Source organism: Teleopsis dalmanni, chromosome 1, assembly GCF_002237135.1.
Source record: "Teleopsis dalmanni isolate 2A chromosome 1, ASM223713v2, whole genome shotgun sequence".
Lineage (NCBI taxonomy): Eukaryota > Metazoa > Arthropoda > Insecta > Diptera > Diopsidae > Teleopsis > Teleopsis dalmanni.
Window position 1 is genome coordinate 51114056 of NC_051846.1, and position 19666 is coordinate 51133721.

The following is a 19666-nucleotide window of genomic DNA, read 5'->3' on the forward strand; positions in this document are numbered from 1 at the left end:
AAAGAAAAAAACTACTTAACTGGAAATTTGCGTTTCACTTAATGTTCAAGATTTGCTTTGCATTTGAAAGATTGGAAGTCGCAATCGGTGTCGATGTCGGTGTCGATGTCGATGTCGATGTCGGAGACGGAGACACGGAGTCAGACTCAAAATCGGGTTGAATGTGACTTGGCTGGCTAATGATGCTCTTATGAGATTTTTTCATCATACATAAATCATTATTCAAATTAACTTTTAGTATATATTTTTAATAATAATGATTTGTTTAGTTCGGCATTTTTCAAAAACACTTAAGCAAATTAAAAAATTTAAATAAATAAATAAAATAAAATCACAAATTGAGCACAACAAAAATTAAGAAACTTAAAATTAATTTGCACTTTTGTGGTGATTTTGAAAAATATTTAAAAATAAATCAAAATTTGTTTTCAACTTAATTTACTACTTTTGTGACATAAATAAGTTAAAATAATAATATAAAAATTTAGTGACAGAGAAAGAGGAAGAGGGAAGAGGAAGAGAGGTAAGATTGGAAGTAGGAAATTATTGGTTTTTAGAAGTGGCGCATTTTAAACTAGCAAATTGATGAAGCAATTTATCCAAGATATACGAGTATGAAAATTTATCTGAACTACACAAGTTCGTACAGAAATATATGTTTGAATATAAGAAAAAAATATATATAAAATATAACATTCAAATGAAATATATTAAGGTCATTTAAATGTCAAACCGAAATGAAGTGCAATCGAAAAACTCCTTGTTAGGAAGTTAGTTTGGAAAACACTTCATATATGCATTTATTTAAATACTAAATCTTTAGGAAATTAAATTATTTTATTATTGGGTCATTTTTTATCAAAATTAAAATTCAACGTTTGTTCAATATTTTTAAATAGTTATATGCTATATTTCAACAATAGAATATTGACAATATAGAATATTGACAATATAGAATATTGACAATATAGAATATTGACAATATAGAATATTGACAATATAGAATATTGACAATATAGAATATTGATAATATAAAATATAGATAATAGAATCAAGAGTATGACGTGTAGATCTAGATTTTATTAATATTAATTTATGTTAAATCCCGATCCTGATGATGACGCTCAAGAACAGTCGAAGTATGGACTATATTAAAAAATATTAAACAAACGTTGAATTTTAATTTTAACAAAAAGTGACCTATAACTAGATAAAAAATATATAAAAACCATTATTAAAAAACCAGGTCGATAAATAAATTCAAAATTATTAGTAATAAATTATTAGTAACAAATTATTTTATTGGGTGATCTCTGTAATTTCTTATTATTAAAAGTTATGTATTGCAACCTTGAGATTTATTATAACCCCTTCATGGACTCAAAGTATTTCTTCTTTGAGTCCACTTATATTTAAAGTTAAAAAAACTAGAAACTAACTAAAGTTAAAAACTAGATTTTAACTTATCAGTGACTTCCGTTTCATTTTCGAATAATACACATAGATTAGATTTAAAAATTGGTTGAGAATTTGACACCACGTCGCTGCATCCTTTCAGGATTATTGTGACATACCCAGTTTAGTTCCATAGACGAGTTGCAGTTTAAAACGCCATTATGTCTTTTGAAGAGATGTTGCCTAATTCCGTTATACGTGGATAGGCTGTTGATAAATACCGACGTCTGAGTCTGGCGAGATCATCATAGTAATACAGAATGTGTTCTGCTGTGTTCCTTTCCTTCGCAACAAAGTCTGTAGCTTTCGTCTCTTGTAATACCTAGGTTCGATAGATGTTTTTTTACTCCACAATATTCAGTGCGAAACGCTGTGACAAGTCGGATGCCATTTCTGTTCACCATTAGGAGCTCCCAATTCTGACTTCTGTATAATAATTTACATAACCTCGATAGTTTCACCTTAGTATTCTCAAGAGCCGGTAATAAAAATGCCAGATTTCTTAAGATATCTACTATTCTATAAAAAAATTATTTTCCTTGTTAAATAAATTTTAAAAATAATTTAAGTTTAATTTTTATACTTTTGATAACATAAGTAGAGCTAGAGATATATTAGCAATCAAAAATCAACATTTAAAGAAATAAATGCTTTCAATTTATTTTTCTATTAAGTATATAAATATTTTGTTACAAATATCTATTTTATCTATTAACATAAAATTTATTTTATTTTTTAATATATTTTATATTAATATTTTATATACTTATTAAAACTTTATTATTATAAAATATATTTTATTTATATATTGTTATATGAAATGTAGTACAAATATTATATGCAAACAGAGCTCATCTCAAAACTATTCTGGGAATCCCCAGTGATCTGCTGGGGTCAAATTTTTTTATATTATACCGATCTTAAATTTTTATACTAACGTGGACTATGAATTTAATATTAATATTTATTAATTTTAACTTGAAAATTAGTAAGAAAAGTATTAATTTGATATTAAGGTATTAATAGCGCTTCACAACTGTCGGCTTAGGTTTTTATTGCCTTGTGTACAGCTTTAAACCAGCCACAACGACTTCATCAATTCACCTTACAGTAGAAAAAATGTTATTGACTTAATAACCAAACAAAAAATACAATATAAAAAATAGGAAAACGTGTCAAACGTTTTTGTTACTGACCACAAACCATCAAATATTATTCAAAAAAAAAAAAAAAGATACAAAACAAAAAACCTGCTGATGCTAAATAATAAAATTAACAAATTCACATAATATTAAAAATTTCAATTTTGAACTTAGACAGACCAACAATAAAGACTTAGCTATACACTACACATTTATAAGGAAGAAGTGGACCTGTGAACTAATGCTTCTTATTTTTATTATTAATCAAACAATATACATCTACACCCAATGCTATACATCTATCATGTGTAGATGGGTAGCTAGATGAATTAAAAGTAGGCTGACACTCTGCAATTAGCTGGAAATCATTTTTGATTGAACATTCCTCATAATTTTGGAGAAAAGGCTTTTAGGTTTATAACTAGCCGGAGGTATTAAAGAACGTGTACACTTAACTGATTTGTGGCAGAAGTTTGATATTGAGAGAGAAATTATTACATACCCATATGCATTTATCTGGATCTCAATATGGCTGGACAGTGGCAAAATAAATATGTTGGTATTCTTTTCTCTAGCTTCCTCTTCTTCCTCTTTCTTCAAGTATACCCAAGTTAATTGGGTTTTTATACGTTAGCCTCAAGTCGCTTGTATGACTACAAACCAGTCGATAATATTAGATGTAATATCATATAGAAATTTTCAAAATTGAATACATCACATAGAATACTCTCATTTCTAAGCTATAAGTATTTGATATTGATTACTTAAAAGCTCAGAAAACACAATATAGATCACACAATATTCTGAATGAAAACGAATTGGTTAAGGTAAGGGAGATGGGCTTTAAATTAGAAATATACCTATCACAGAGCACCTTTTTACGTAGGTAGACCAAATTCCTAGTACGTGGAATTCGCGTGGAATCTGTCATGAACGGACTATATTTTAATTCCTAGTTAGTTGGGAATGAATTCTTAGTTGACAGAATGTCGTTTCTTACGGGAAATAAATATTACTTTCAGTCGCAATTTTATCACTTCTCAGTTGGCATTGAAGCCAAAACTAAACGTTCTGATCCCAGGTATTCATGTGCCCATATGACATTAAAAACTCTTCATCAACGTACTGATCTGCGCATGAAACCCTTAATATCATCTATTAGGTTAAAACTACTCAAAAGATCTGATTTGGTCACAATACGCTATTCTATTTGGAGTTTAAAATCCGGACAATTTTGACTTAATACATGGTTGTTAAATAATTTCCAAAAGGGGTGCTTCATATTAACCATTAGTAAAACTAACCGTTTGGAGCCTCTGAAAGTTTTCATAAAAATAAAGTTAAATTATCATGATCTGTCAATTTATATTTTGTTTAAACACTTTTTGAAGTAGACCTGTCAATGGAATTTTAATACCGATATTTTGTCGATCAGAACATAAGATCGCTTTTCACAGCAATTTGATCGACTGAGAGTTCAGTACTCTGTCACATTATTTTTATGTACAAGGTTATTCGATAATTTTGCCGATTGCAATATGTTCATTAATAGTGAAACTAAAACTTTAACACCTCTAAACTTTATGCCTTTATAAAAGGGTTAAATTAGGTTAGGTTGTGCTGTCGATCCAAAAGGATTCGCTTAGACCTATTAGCCCATTTTGTTACCGTATAAGGAAAAAATCGGCTTGAACCTTTTGAACCTTTCATAAGGATATAACCAAAATATTCTATTGATCTGTCATTTTATGTTTTGTTTCCAAACTATTTGAAGTTGACGTATCAGTCCATTCTTTGATAGCAAAAGGCAATGTCGTGCTGTGACTAAATCCTTAGCAATAAAATGGGTTAAAGACAATGAAAATTATTGCCAAAATGGGGAGGCGCTAGCTAAATCTACTCCTACTGAATTCATTACTACATTCCATTATATGTTATATACTGAATACTGTAAACATACATAATGTATTTTTCACTATACAAGTATACATACTATAATACTTATGTGTAATGTATATTTTTCATTTTTCTCTCTATTCAAAGTATAAAAAACCATATATATATATGTACTGTATACTATAAATGTATATCACATCCAATTCCGATCAATAGTGTGTAGAGCCTCATATACTAAGCAAAATCAAAACAACAATAAAACCATAAAATTTACCTAATAAATATTCTTATTTTATTGTTTATTAATTTTATTTTTGTTTTGATATCTATTGAATATTAAAATTGAATTTTTAATAAATAATTTTAAACAATTTTTCGAACATTTTTCGAATGTGTTTAGGCGACGAAATGTCTCGCTTTTCGAGATTCCAACAACAATCGCTCGCATATAAAATGAGACAAGTTGATTTATTATAATTAAGTAAATTAAGTAAATTAGTTAAAATTAAATATTTAAATGTTGGTATATTGGTATGTTGGTATGTTGGCATGTATGTAAATATAATTCTTTTAAATATTTTAGTTAAAATATGTAAAACTAGTTATATGTGCTATGAACGCCGCGAGACGCAAGATCTTGACTGCGATTATTTATATTGGATTTTCTGAGTGAATGATTGCCAATAAAAGTTAATAGAAGGGCAGTATGTATGTACGTAAATTCAAAGGAATGAGCAAGGTTAATAACTGGTTTGATTTGAATTTACATTCCATATATGCGGACTATTCGTAAACACTGTAAATGTTATGTAATACAAGTTGCTAATAAGCTGTTAGTTAGTTGAGGCTTTGTTACTTAGTTACTTACATAGTTTAAGATTAAAAGAAACGAAAAATTCAAATTTCAACAAAGAATTTAACTGTACATGAGGGGTCCCATTTCCTGTATAGCAACATTTTTATTAATGCATAGACCATAAGTCTATAGTATGTCGTAGTAGTCGTATGTGTTAATTGAAATATAATTAATCTTTACTAAGGTTGTTTGATAAAGTTTATAAGAAAAATCATATAAATTTTGAATTAATTAATTTTAGTTCCAATTCAGGCCTATTAATCAGTTTATACAATGTATGACCTACTTTTAGCATTAAGTAAAATACATAATAAAAAAAATTCAAGAAAATCAAGAAAACTCAATAAGGTGTTGAGATATTCATTAACGAAGGTATACTTTGAGCGGCCATATCGTTAACATCCTATATTTTGATTAATATTAAAAATGGTTTCCCAATCTTCATATAATATTTTTTATATACTTACCTCACAAATATATGTTAAATCGTTTGGATATAGAACACCTTATTCAACATGTAATAATCACATTGTGTCGCATACCAAACATGTGCCATAAACAATCAGCTGACTAGTTCCAATTTTTTCTGAAATAGTCCATCTGACTACTCGTTCCATGGTACAGATAGAGGCGAACGTAAGAATCAATTGAATTTCGGTTTTCAAAGTAAACGCAGGGGAATTTTAATATCAGCTGTTACAAGCATTACTTTTCATTCTTTTGTGTGTCAGCTTTTTGGTGTTCGGATTCAATATGTCTTGTTAGTGTTTTATGTTGTTTTGAGTTTTATGTACTTTTTTGCGTTCTGCCATTTATATTTTCTAAGTTCGCTACGTCTACATCAACTAATTCAACCTTAACATACATTTCTGCTTACAACCAACATTCTATATTCCGCTACAAGCTGAAAAATAATATATTTTTTTAATATTATTCTATATCAAAAACTGAGATTTGTGTCCCAACAGAAGACACATCATAAATATTTGCAACAGGGAATTAATGTCGTTTTGGATTGGCAAACCTAAGGTGACTTTTTTACCCGAGATTTACTCTTAGTATAGTTTTCATTTTTGATTGAAATATTGAGTAATATTTTGCAAGATTTAAAGCTGTTTTTATTTGACAATTAAAATGCATTTTGCATGTTGGGGTTACCCTAAACGTGTTCGGCACGTAATATTGAGCAAAAAAGATAGAAAAGACAGATAAATCTGGACATGCCAATCGAAAAAGATATAAATCAAGTAAAGAAGCAATGGATTTTGTTTCTTAATTCTATAATTTTTCTATAATTCGTCTATACATTTAATCTATTAAACAAAATATATATGATTATAGCAAAAAAAATTTGCACGTATGAAAATTTTTGTCAGATCTCAAAAACATATCAGTCAACATTATATTATCGATGCTAACAGATCACTGCTTACAGAAAGACATACTATGAGACCAAGTTTATCCTATATTAACATTTATTGTCAATGTCTATTTTCGACTAATAGAAGATTACAAATCTTTGGGGAACAATTTCTTACTGACATAACAAAACTATCATTCTGCAATATTAGTGACTTAGCCATGTTTATGAACTTATAAAACTAGTTCACTTTAACTTGAATGGAAAACTCATACCTGACTGCGGCCCCTTTTAAAGTCCTTTTGAACACCGCTAATTCCTACATATAAACAACGCTAATTCCTGATATCACTGCGGGCCGCTATTTGAAATCAATTATGTTTTCATGTACAAGACCACAACCTTACCCATATTTAATCTGCGCTTATTTAACAATGTCTATATTTGAACTTTTCGGCTCGGGCTGGAAGCGGTTAAGTTTTTTTGTATTATAATTTATGACTCTATGACTTTGATCTGAATTAAAGTAATGACACTAAGGAATAAGACTGTCCCCATATGTCACAAGGTAAGGCTATCTATGTTAAGAGCATCGTGTATGTATAAAAAACGATAAAGCTCTGAGTCTTATTTTTCACGACTGTCCGGCTTAGATCTGGGTCAGAGGAGCGTCAATTAAAAGGAAGATTTTGTTTTCTTCCCTTAAATAAACAGGGCTGAATGTGTTCTCCTCAGTCTGTTTGGTTTGTAGCACAAAATATGTCTATATATCTATTATAATCCTAGTGCTCTTCTTCATTGGTGGTGTAGACCTCTATTTCATTTAAACTCCAATTTTGTTTATTTTATTTTTATTTTTATGTGCCTATGCAAAGGAACAACATTCTGCGCCAGTAGTAGTTTCAGTCTGCTACGTTTTGGTGGTCCTTCAGGTCTGACGTCCATATAGTTTCTCATTCGTGATATTCGAAGGACTATTATTTGTTCCACAATGCTTCCACCAGAGATATATGTATGTAGATATATACATTTATCTGTTTGTATTCCAAGTTTACCGCATCTAATATTTTTAGCAATTAAATCTTAATATTAGAATAATTTTTTTTTTTAATTCAAAATAAACATAAATATTATTATTATCTTTACTTGACTTTTGCAAACATTTTATTGACAAACTGTACTGATCACTAATCAATTTTTGCAATGTCATCAACTGTTCACATTTTAAATAAAAAAAGAAAACAAAATAAAATTTTCATTTACTTGTTTACAAGTTTAGTTAACACAAATCAATTTACAAAAATTGTGAAATTAATAACAAATAAAAAAATTAGAAATAATTAACAACAACAACAACAACAACAATGCGGTAACGAATAAATAATTTAACTTCACGCACTAAAGTCGAATAAAAATGATTAAATTCAATGATTTGGCATTTTTTTTCAAGTTTTTTATGTGATTTTGATGTGGATTGCGTTTGATATGTGGCCTTTTTTTTACTAAATTACTACAAAAAGAAATAATATAATTGTTGTTGTATTGTTGTTGAATTCTAACGCAAATGTAAAACTCAGTTGCATCATAACAAATGCTCACAGCACATACACGCATACATACATACATATGTACACATGTACACACATAGAATAAAAGCAAAGGGAAAAGTCAGCGCCAAAAAGTGCTCACTTCCAACCTACAACATTTTCCTAACTTATAGAAAACTAAAAACAATAACAACTATTGTAATATGTAGTAATAATAGCAACAACAACAACAACAACAACAACAAAAACAAAAACAACAACAAAGGGAGTCAACAAAAATAGGCAAGAAATAAAAATCAAAAAAAAAAAAATTTGAGAAAAATTTTAAAATACAAGCAAAACAAAGCATGGGAAAAAATTTTATGTCGCATTGCTGGTGCTGCTGCTGCATCATGTTGGAAAATCAAGTCAACTTCCCCTCTCACCAAGGGTGATGGTATTATTATTATTTATATTACAATTTTAATGTTTTGTTTTCTTTGCATCTCACTCACACTGCTTATTATCATACGCTATTGGACTATTGCGCTCAACTTCCGTTTATATAAATGTTGAATCAAAACAAAAAATCGTAGAAACTTGTCTAAACGAAAAGAAACAACGTAACACAATGAAATTGAAACCAAAACAAAATTATTATATTTATGTATAGTGTGGGATAATAGCAGTTTTTTCTCCTTTTAACAGCAGCAGAGCAGAGCTGATCTGAGCAATGCTAAATAAAGGCGAGAGAGAGAGAAAGAGAAAATTGAGAAACATACTGTGTAATGAAACAATCTGTTTCTGTTTGACTATAGAGTAGATTCCACAAAGCAAATGAATGAGTGCTTACTATGCTTCTTACTATGTGTGGTAAATAAATTGTGGATTATGTTTCATGTTTCAGACACTTCCAACGACATCATTTTTTTAAATAATTAAAATACCATTCCAATTCCTGTAATATTTAATAACAACAACAACAACCAAAAACAACTACAAAGAGACAAAAACAACATCAAAAATTTGTAAACACAGAAAGAATGCAATACTCGAATGCAACTGGCTTTGTAGTCATTTCAATTCATATGAATTTTTTGTTGTTGTATGAAAGAAAATGTGTTGTGATAGGAAAATGTTGAATTGAACGTTCGTTGTATGCAGTGTAAAAGGAAAAAAAATTGTCTTCAATTTGATTTTATTTTAGTGACAAAAACAAAAAATAGTAAAAATCATTGATGATGAATGATTCAATTTTTTTATAGTTGATCTGATGACGAATTTGTTTACCAAAAATGTACGAAATGGTGAAATCTTAATAAAGACTCGATAAAAAAAAGACTGAAGACGACATTGTATAAACAATCAACAATTTACGATTTCATTTGAAAAAATATTTAACGAAATTTTAATATGTATAATTTTTGTGTAGCTTAAAATTACTCAGAAATTTGTTTAATTAAATTTTTAAGAATTTTTTAAATAAATATTTTTTTAAACATTTTTTTTTGCAAGATTTAATGTAATCAGATATTGTAGTATATGAATTTTATATTATTTGTAAAATTTGAATCTTAAGTAATTTTCATCGCTTTAAAAGACCTTTAAATTTTCTTCTGAATTATTCCTGCTTGAAACGCTCCAAGGAAGAATGGATATAGTAGGGCATGCCTGTCTAAAGCACGGCCCGTGAGCCACATGCGGTCCAAGGCTAATGCATGTGCGGTCCGCTATATCTTTTTAATCTACTGAATGCGTACTTTTCGATCTATGCATATACATACATATTTATTTATTTATGAGTTAACAATTTTAAGATTAACTAAGAACAAGGAACTAGATTTCTTTGTCCTTCGCCCTAAGCATATACATATGTATGTATGTATATTTACTTACTAAAAATTATATTAAAGATCATAAAGAGCTTCTCAATAGCACTAAAATATGTGATTAAATACGTTATTCCACACTGCATACAAAAGACTGAATTCTTTCTGTTTAACCCAATAAAGACAGAAATATAAATATATTTATTATATTTTAAAAATGATCTCTACTCATTTCTATGTATGTATATAATTTCCCCAACCTCATTCAGTGATCATTTTCAATCCCTTTTTATTTTATGAACTTTGATTTTCAGAGTGACTAAAACAATTTATTTATTACTTTAATTTCTCTTTTTTTTAGTTTTTCTTATTTTTATTTTCTTAATCATTTATGATCTTATTTATTTACAAACAAATAACGGAACAGCATCAGCATCGGTCATGCAGAGATAAAAATAAAACAATAACAAAACCAAAACCAAAAAAAAAATTAAATTTGTATGAAAGGGGAAACTGACTGCAATAATGTATCATCCATCATCATAAATACCAGTGAGTAAAATTTATAAACAAAAACAACAACAAAAGAACAAATAAAAAATATAAAAACAAAAATAAAAATAAAATCAAGCAAGAGTAACAATATTACAAAGGCGAATAAACTCATCGCTACACTGAGATGAAATAAATGAAATTGAATATTTTTTCCCCTACATTTTACGCGCGCTTTTTACATATGCTCTCATACTGCACCACATACAATAACAAATTTATGTAGGCTAGAGCATAAAAGAGACACAAAATATCAAATGAAATGTATGCACCACTACTCATTTAACGAAATGAAATTGAAACGAAAAACTCATTGCAAGTAGCAAGCACAGTACAACACAGTAGAGCGCACCATACAGCAAAGCAAACGAAACCAAACCAAACCAAACCAACAAGCAAGTACTTTACGAATCGACAGTTTATTTTTAAACTTTGTATGGTTTGGACGTTTCTAACGGAACAGTTGGTGTTGAAGAATAACATTAACGCGCGCCAAACTGACTGAAAAAATTAAGCCAAACCAAAAAGAAAAATATTATTTTTTTGAATTATTAAACTTAACAATTATTATTAAATTGCATTTAAAAAAATTTTATGTTTTAAAAACATTTAAAATTGTAAAAACAACAGTTACTGTAAAGAACAAAGCGGAGAACTGTGGGAAAACTCAGCAATAAAATAAAAAACATACAGTGCAAAAAATAAGTGCTCAAAAGTTTTATATTTCGAACTGAGGAAAAGGAAAAATCTTTGTAAACAGTAAACAAACTATCTGTGTAAAGAATTTGTATTTTATGTTCAATTTATATATAAAAATAAACAGAATAAATAAAAATATTATTGCTAAAAACTGAAACATTTATTTAGAAAAAAAAAATTTTATTTCACAAAAATCAAAACAAACTAATTTTGATCGTGAAAAAAGTGTTCTTTCTGCTGTGTTTAAATTAATAAATTTATACTCAAAAATAAAAAATTATTCAAAGAAAAAAAAACAATGAAAATTAAAAATATTGCAAAATAATTCTATGCAATTTCAATTTTTCATCAACATATTTAAAATTTTTGTTTTTTAATTTTAATTATTTAACGTTAATAAAAAAGGCTTCCCCATGAAATGTAAAAGTTGGTCAAATAAAATCAACAATTTTGTTGTACGCAGATTGAAATCTATTAAGGTAAATATGAGAATTATTTATTTAATAATTAAAAAAATTTAATTATACAATTAACAATATTAAACGACATTCCTTTAAAATTATGTTAAGAATGTGAAGTCCCTTTCTTAACTTCACTCTCTTATCATCATTTTCATAATTAAAAGGAAATGGAAAAAAAATTGAAATAAAAACTTTTATTATTTTAGTTAAAATAGAAATTATATTTTTTAAAGTAGTTGTGCGTACTGTACCTTATAATTAGAACAAAAAAATATTTTCATGAGAATTAGGCCAATATTTTCATATTTAAAATTTTTAATGAATAATTTATATGTTCTCTCGAATATTATTGTATATTAAGTAATTTATACATTAAATATTATCTATAAATATTTTAATATATTAAAAATCGTATATATTGTTTAGTATATATTAAAAACTTAATATAGGGTGAAAAAAATGGGCTGACCTAAATTTTACAAGGGAGGAGCTCAATATTCAAAATTTAGTTTCAAATGAAATGATATAATATTATTTAAATTATTTCCTTTGCACATTAACTTTTATAACAAAATTAAATTATTAAATTTTTATATAAAATATAAATTTAGTTATTATATATTAAATTTAATTCTTGAAGTCAATTATTACTAAAAACTATTTTACTCATGAAAATTTTATTTTTAATACACTATTATATTTAACAATTAAATTATTTATATTTATAAAATTAATTTTTATCACATACTATTCTTTTATATTATTGAATAACAAATATATAATTAATAATAATAAAATTAAATAACCCGTTTCAAGTAAATTATTAATAATATTCATTTTTTATTATAAATAAAATTTTTATTTAATTTATGATGTTATTTGTTAAAGACAAAATTAATTTTGTTTATTATAATAAATAAAATTATAATAAATAGCAAATTTTAAATAGAAAAACTTATATGAAATTTAATACTTACTTAATACTTAATTATTTATTAAATAATAAATAATTTGTTATATATATTAATTTAAATATTTATGTTAAATTATATTGCATTAAAATTTAATACTAATATAAATATATTTTTGGTAATAAATTATTTATTGATATGAATTATAAATTATCATTTTATGTTTTATTTATTTTTATTTATATTATATTATTGTGTTCTATATATTTTTAATTTTCTTATTATGTTATATATTTTACATACATTTTTAATTTATTTGAATATTTATATTAAAACTTATTTAATAAAAAATTGTGTCTGTTTTACTTTTTTTAATATATATGTTATTATATTATATATATATTTTTAATTTATAATAAAATTTTATTGTTAATAAAATCTTAATATTTTTATAAATAATCATTTTTATAAAAGTTTAATAAATATTTTTTTTTATATTATATTCATGTTTTATGTTATATTTGTATTTTATTTTAGAATATTTTATTAACATTATAGCTTTTATAAGTAAATATTTATTACTTTTTCTCATAGGCATTATTAAATATTAAATTATAAAAATAATTAAAGATAGTTACAAAGATAGCGAAAATGCATTTTTATTAAAAATCACTATTTGAAAACAATATTATTTTTTTAAATAACTGACCCATTATCCTGCTTTCCAATTAATATATAATAAATAACTTTTTTTTAAATTTTATTTTTTTAATTACTATTTCTAAGACCATAAAATAAAAACTTGTAAATTAATAAAAAATTTACATTTTAAATATTTTTTGTGTTTTAAAAACAAACATAACATACAATTATTATTTTATTTTTAAAATTAAATATAAATTTATTGTGATATAAAATAGAGTAAAATAGACACCATACGATCTTAAAGCTTTTATGATGTACTCTCTAATCTGTTATTTTTTATTTTTAAAAAGAATTATTTAAGTAACTACTTTGTATGGCTATTAAAATTTAAAAAGAAATAAATAAATTTTTTAAGATTCTTACATAGTAAGAATTAATTATTAGTTATATATATATTATTATTGAAATATTTTATTTATTGAATGAAAAATGAAATATTAATAATATATTAAATAATAAATAAATATAATATAAATATAATAAATAAATAAATATGTAGTTCACTACTGTTCGTAAAAACCTCTTTATAAATTTATATATATTATATTAAATAATATATATATATATATATATTAAATAATATATTAAATATTAAATAATATATTAAAACATATATTTTTATTTAAATATTATTATTATTATTTATTATAATTATTTATTTATTTATTATTTATATAAATGTTATAATTGAAACGTCGAGAGCTTAGTGATAGTTATATAGAATACTATGTAATGATAAAAATTAATTTACAAGCTTTTATTTTATCTTGTCACTTTACCTTTATATTATTATTAATTATATTATTATATATTGTAGTTATATATTAACTTATATATGTACATATATTATTTATAAATACTATACATATTAATTTATTTTTAGATTTAAATATTCGTAATAGAACACTATGAAATTTTTATGATCACATACATATGTATATGTACTTCAAAAATTTTTTATGTCTCTTACAAATTCAGAAAATTTTCCATTTTATTATTGTTATGATTTTCCTAACATATTTTTCACATATTAGGTTTTTCCTTGCAACAAATTTTTTTTCATTTTGTTCAACCACTTTTCCCCCCACAAAAATTCTTGTAATGCTGCTTTACTTGCTTGCTGCTGTTGTTTTTGTTGTTACTAATGCTACCAACAACAACACCAACAAGCATTCACTCTATTATAAAACTAAACTAGCAAAATGCCAACCCTACACCTTCCCGCGTCTTCTTTACATTGCTCACATATTATGCTACTTAGTTTTTCCTACTACCACTACTGCTGCCGCTGCTGCTGCTGCTGCTATTTTGGCTTGTATGTTTTCGTAAATTTTTACTATATTTTGTTTTGTTCACTATTCGCGTGTTATTTTTCCTCAAACAACAACAACAGCAACAACAACGACTGTGGCAAAAACACTAACTAACAACAAATATTCAACCTTTGAAAATATTTCTATATTTTCTATGCGCCTCAAAACATAACAGAAAGTTTGTATCAAAAGAAAAAAACGAAAACAAACCATTAAAAACGTTAAAAATGCCTACAACAAAACGGACGGACAAGCAAAGCATAACACATAACACACAGTCAGAGTCAGAGTAATTTAGCAGCAATTTTTGTCTATATTTTTCTTGTTGTTGCTGTTGTTATTTTTGTTTTTGTTTTTATTGCTGCTCGTCTCACATAAAATACACAATTATTATTTTTATTTTCTATCTCTAGGTTTGGTATTTTCTGTTTTTATTTTTATTTACTTTTTTTTTGTTTCTATACATACATTTTCTATGCTTCCCAAGCAATGATTTTTTTTTTGTATTGTTTCTGTTCTGTTTTTATATTTTTGGTCTATCGAACGTTTGTTGGTCGTCTCGTATAACCAAGACGTATCAGCCAGAGTATTATGTTATGCTGCTTCTGTCTACTGCTATTTATGCCGCTCTTATAGAATTTTCATATGTAAACACAAGCAAGTGCTACAATTCATTTGTAATTTTACTCTTGCTCTTGCCCACAATTCATTTCAACTACTCTTGCCTCCAGTAGGTGTTTTGTGGCTTATATCATCCAGTCTACAAAATTCGTACACATAAATAATTTTATAAAATATTTATATTTACAAACAAACTTATTAAGTAATTAGATAATATATAATAAAACAGCACAATGCAAGTTGTAATAATTTTATCTACATATATTATAGAGTCAACTTATTACTTGCTTAATATAAGCACTTAAGTTGAAAAAAAGTAGCAAACTAAAAACACAGTCATATTAACAGATTATAACAGCTTTAACAAGGTCATGCTAAAGCTATGTGATTTAATTCTCAGCGCACTGTTATTAACATTGTTTTTCAGTGAATAAATTTCACAATTATTATTTACATAACTAACTTTATTATTAATTAAAGAAAATATAATATCACTTATAATTCTATATAAAATTGCAGTCATATATACATATTTCTTTTGAATTAAATTTGTTTCAAAATTAATAGATTGGGTGTCATTTATACCAAAAGCAAAAAAAAAATTTTTTGAAAAAATTCCACTGCAAAAGTATGAAAAAGAAAACGAAAATATTATAAAATACTACTCTCATACAAAACTGCTGTGTAGCATTTCATACATGTACATATGTATGAAATTAATTTTGCTTTTTCGTATTTTGTACTCTACTCTACTAGCTGGCATCATAACAGCATAAGATACAACAACACCAACAAGAAGCACAACATTTCATTAAGCAGTATTCTGTTGTGTGAGCTCCCAAAGTTTAATCAAAAAAAAAAAACTACACCGTATGCCTGTTATGTTATAAAATTGCTCTCATATATCTTTTTGGGCTTTTATGAGTGCTCTGCTCTGCCTCTGACTTTTCAGTGGATTTGCGCTGCTGTTATTGTTGTTGTTTATTGCCCGTTTGCTTGCTTACTAGCCTTACTAGCTAGCTTGTGCTTGCTGGCTGTTTCTGTTAAATTTGTGTGCGCTCAATTTCTGTGTGTACTCCATAACTTGTGAATGCTCAAAAAACGAAGGCGCCACTTTATACAATTCCTTGCTGTTGTTGTTGGCTTACTTGCTTGCTTGCTTACTTAATAATAGAGAGCAGTAAAAATTTGTATGGCAAAGATACAGGTTTGAATTTTTTTAATATTTTCATTCTTGATTAGTTTTTGTGGCGCTCTTGTCGTGTCGGTTAGCTTTAAATTTGTATGAAACCAATGAACGCATTGCTTTTATGCTGTTAAGCAATGAAAATAAATTAAATATAATATATATATACATATACATAGTATAAATAAATAATTTTAATTTAATTTAAAAAATATATAAATTATAATAAATAAATTAGTGAAATTTTTGTTAAAAATAAAACAAAGCGCATATCTTAAATGTTAACCGTCGTTTTTACTGTTAAATGCTGTTTTTTTTTCTCGTTCAAATGAAAGTGCTACATTTTTGTTTTTTACTCAACATAAATTATATAGAAAAAGTACAAAATACAAAATATTTACTTAATTAACTAAAAGAGTTGAGAATTTCGCTGTGAATTTAATTGTTTTGTTAATGATTTAATAAATAATAAAAATAAAATTGGAATTTCTAAAACTTTAAAAACTATATATACATACTTAATGCAGCCACAAATTTTTATAAAATATTTTTGATATGAAAATTAAAACAATGTGCGTCGCCGTTATTTCCTTTTTATGAGACTAAATTGCGTTTACACTTAATTTTTTTTGTTTCTGTTTGCTGTTGTTTTTTATTTTTTTTAATTTTTTTTTTGTGGCGCAGTTAAATAATAACGCAAAATAATTCCTCGCACTCTTCTGAACTGAACTTCACTATATTATTACATAGCATAGCATAACATAGCAAACACACTCATACAACATACAACGTCGTTGTTTTTACTGCGTTGGAATTTGTACTATGGTCACCCTTGTGTTCGCCTCGCCGTACATTTTGTTCGTTTGCTCCACTACACCTACCAACGACGACGACAACAGTTAGTGTAGATTTCATGTTACATCCAATCCACACATCTCCAATACGCACTGCAGTGTTTATTATTATTACAGTTGTAACATGTTAGAGAGTGAGTGAGCGTAAAAATAGAAAATGTAAAAAAATCAACAACAAAACAAAAAAATATTTGTTGTGCGTTTTCTCGTAAATTCATTCATTCATGGAAAAATTTACTGATTTGTTGTAACAAAAAAAAAAAATAAATAAATAAATATATAAAAACAAAAAAGGAAATTAATATCAAAACAAAAAATTTACAAAAATACAAGAATAAAATTAACAAGTGTAACTTGTAAAATTACAAAAAAAAAATAATAAATTATCAAAAGTGTTCAGAAAGTGCTAAAAATTTTACTTAAAAAAATTTATATTAAAAATAAGAATTACGAGTACCTAGTAAAATAATTTTACTTATATAAATGGGAAAACGACAGCTAAGAGAGGTAAAAATAAAATTATAAACATTAAAATATTTGCTAGTATATTAATAATAAATAATTACACAATACTACACATATAGCTGAGTTTTTCTGTAGTCTGTTTTGGAAGTGTTAATAAACACCACTTGATCGTCGAACTCAATGAGTGACTGTGGGATATAAATTGAAAGGGATAGGTTAGGCAATCCAACCATTACACTCTTATTCTTAAGCAATCGTCGGTGGAGACGCTACCATCATCTATCCACATTCTAACTCATGAATATATAAGGGCTTTGAAATTGCCTTCATCTTAACATCTAATTATTTATACGATACCAAAATACGCCAATAAGCCTAAGTGGATTGTTAGGATCGCAGGTATAGCCTCAGTTAACTTAACCTAACCTACATATTGAATATATTGCAATACTATATCAAAGCGATTCCAATCAAAATCGTCTAAAATGAGTGAAGAGTTGTAACAAACTAAATAAAAACAACATAAGAATTATAGGAATTCTAACACGGTTCACACTAACAAGTTGTAGGTTGACACTAACAGAACTTACACCTAGCTCTTCTTGGTGATCTAACTGAGTTTCTCCAACAACATAGTTCTCCAATATTTCTTATCTAGCTTTTATAAGTTATTTTTAATGGTATATATTATATATTATATATTTTATGGTATATATTACATATTTATTTATTATATGTTATATATCAATATAAATATATTGTAACTTTCTATATAAGCATATGAACACCTTGTATCTTGTTAAGTATTCAATATGTACAATACAATCGTACTCAACTCTCTACGTTAAAGAAAATTAATATAAAATAATTTGTATGTAACATATATTTTACACACTTAAAGTATTCTATATTTAAATATAGAATTAAATCCGCTGTATATTAAAATTATTTAAGTCATTATATAACTTTTCTGGAATTAAATAACTTTCGCACAGGAAAATTTTTCTGTAGATAATATTTATCTCTAAATTATCTTATTATAACTACATTATCGTATTATTAATTATCTTTAAGTTACTAAATATATAAATTCCATATATACGAAACCAAATAATAATAATACGTAAAAAATGTCTATACTTATTAATAATTATTTTTATATATTTTATATTGTACATTTATTGCTATTTTTTTAATAGTTTAAAGGTAATAGTTAATGTAGAGATAAATATTAACTCCATTAAATCAAAACGAAATAATAATGATACGTAAGAAATTTTCATAACTATTAATTATTATTTTTTATATTGTATATTGCAGTATAAATATTCTTTACTATATAAAAATATAACTATTTATCTTTTTTTTTCTCTATTCATTCAGAGAAATATATTTACGTTAGCAATCCATCATTGTAGAGCTTCATCCTCCACCTATTCAATGTAGAAATAGAAAGTGTGAATGAATATTCATTTTATTTATTATATTTCAGTTTTTTAATTAATAAAATTTTATTACAAAAAAATCCCGTCATTTGAATAATTAATAAGCTTTATTTATTATATTTTTTTTTCGATTTTTTTTAGTTGTTTTTGTATTTTTTTTTTGTTGTGGTTTTTTTTTTTTGCAAAATAAATAGTCGTTGACTTCGTAAATCTACCGGTTACTTGTATCTACACGGCAAAAAACAAAAAAACAAAAAAAAAGAAATATATAAACCTCGAACACATTTAATTCTTCGCGGTAATATCAAGTGTCTTTGAACACAAAAAAAAAACAAATAACTTAACAATTGAAATTTATAAAATATGCAAAACGTGTACGTATGACTACAA

At 25.8% G+C, this 19666-nt stretch overlaps 1 protein-coding gene across 1 annotated transcript in view; it reads left to right on the forward strand.

Moving 5' to 3' along the window:
- The first annotated feature begins 17780 nt into the window (after window positions 1-17780).
- LOC119681125 (3-phosphoinositide-dependent protein kinase 1) overlaps window positions 17781-19666 on the forward strand; it is a 30904-nt gene continuing 29018 nt past the window's right edge. The window contains exon 1 of the mRNA XM_038094226.1: window positions 17781-17873. Coding sequence (XP_037950154.1) covers window positions 17850-17873 — 24 coding nt within the window. The 5' untranslated portion in view covers window positions 17781-17849. The remainder of the gene's footprint in view (window positions 17874-19666) is intronic.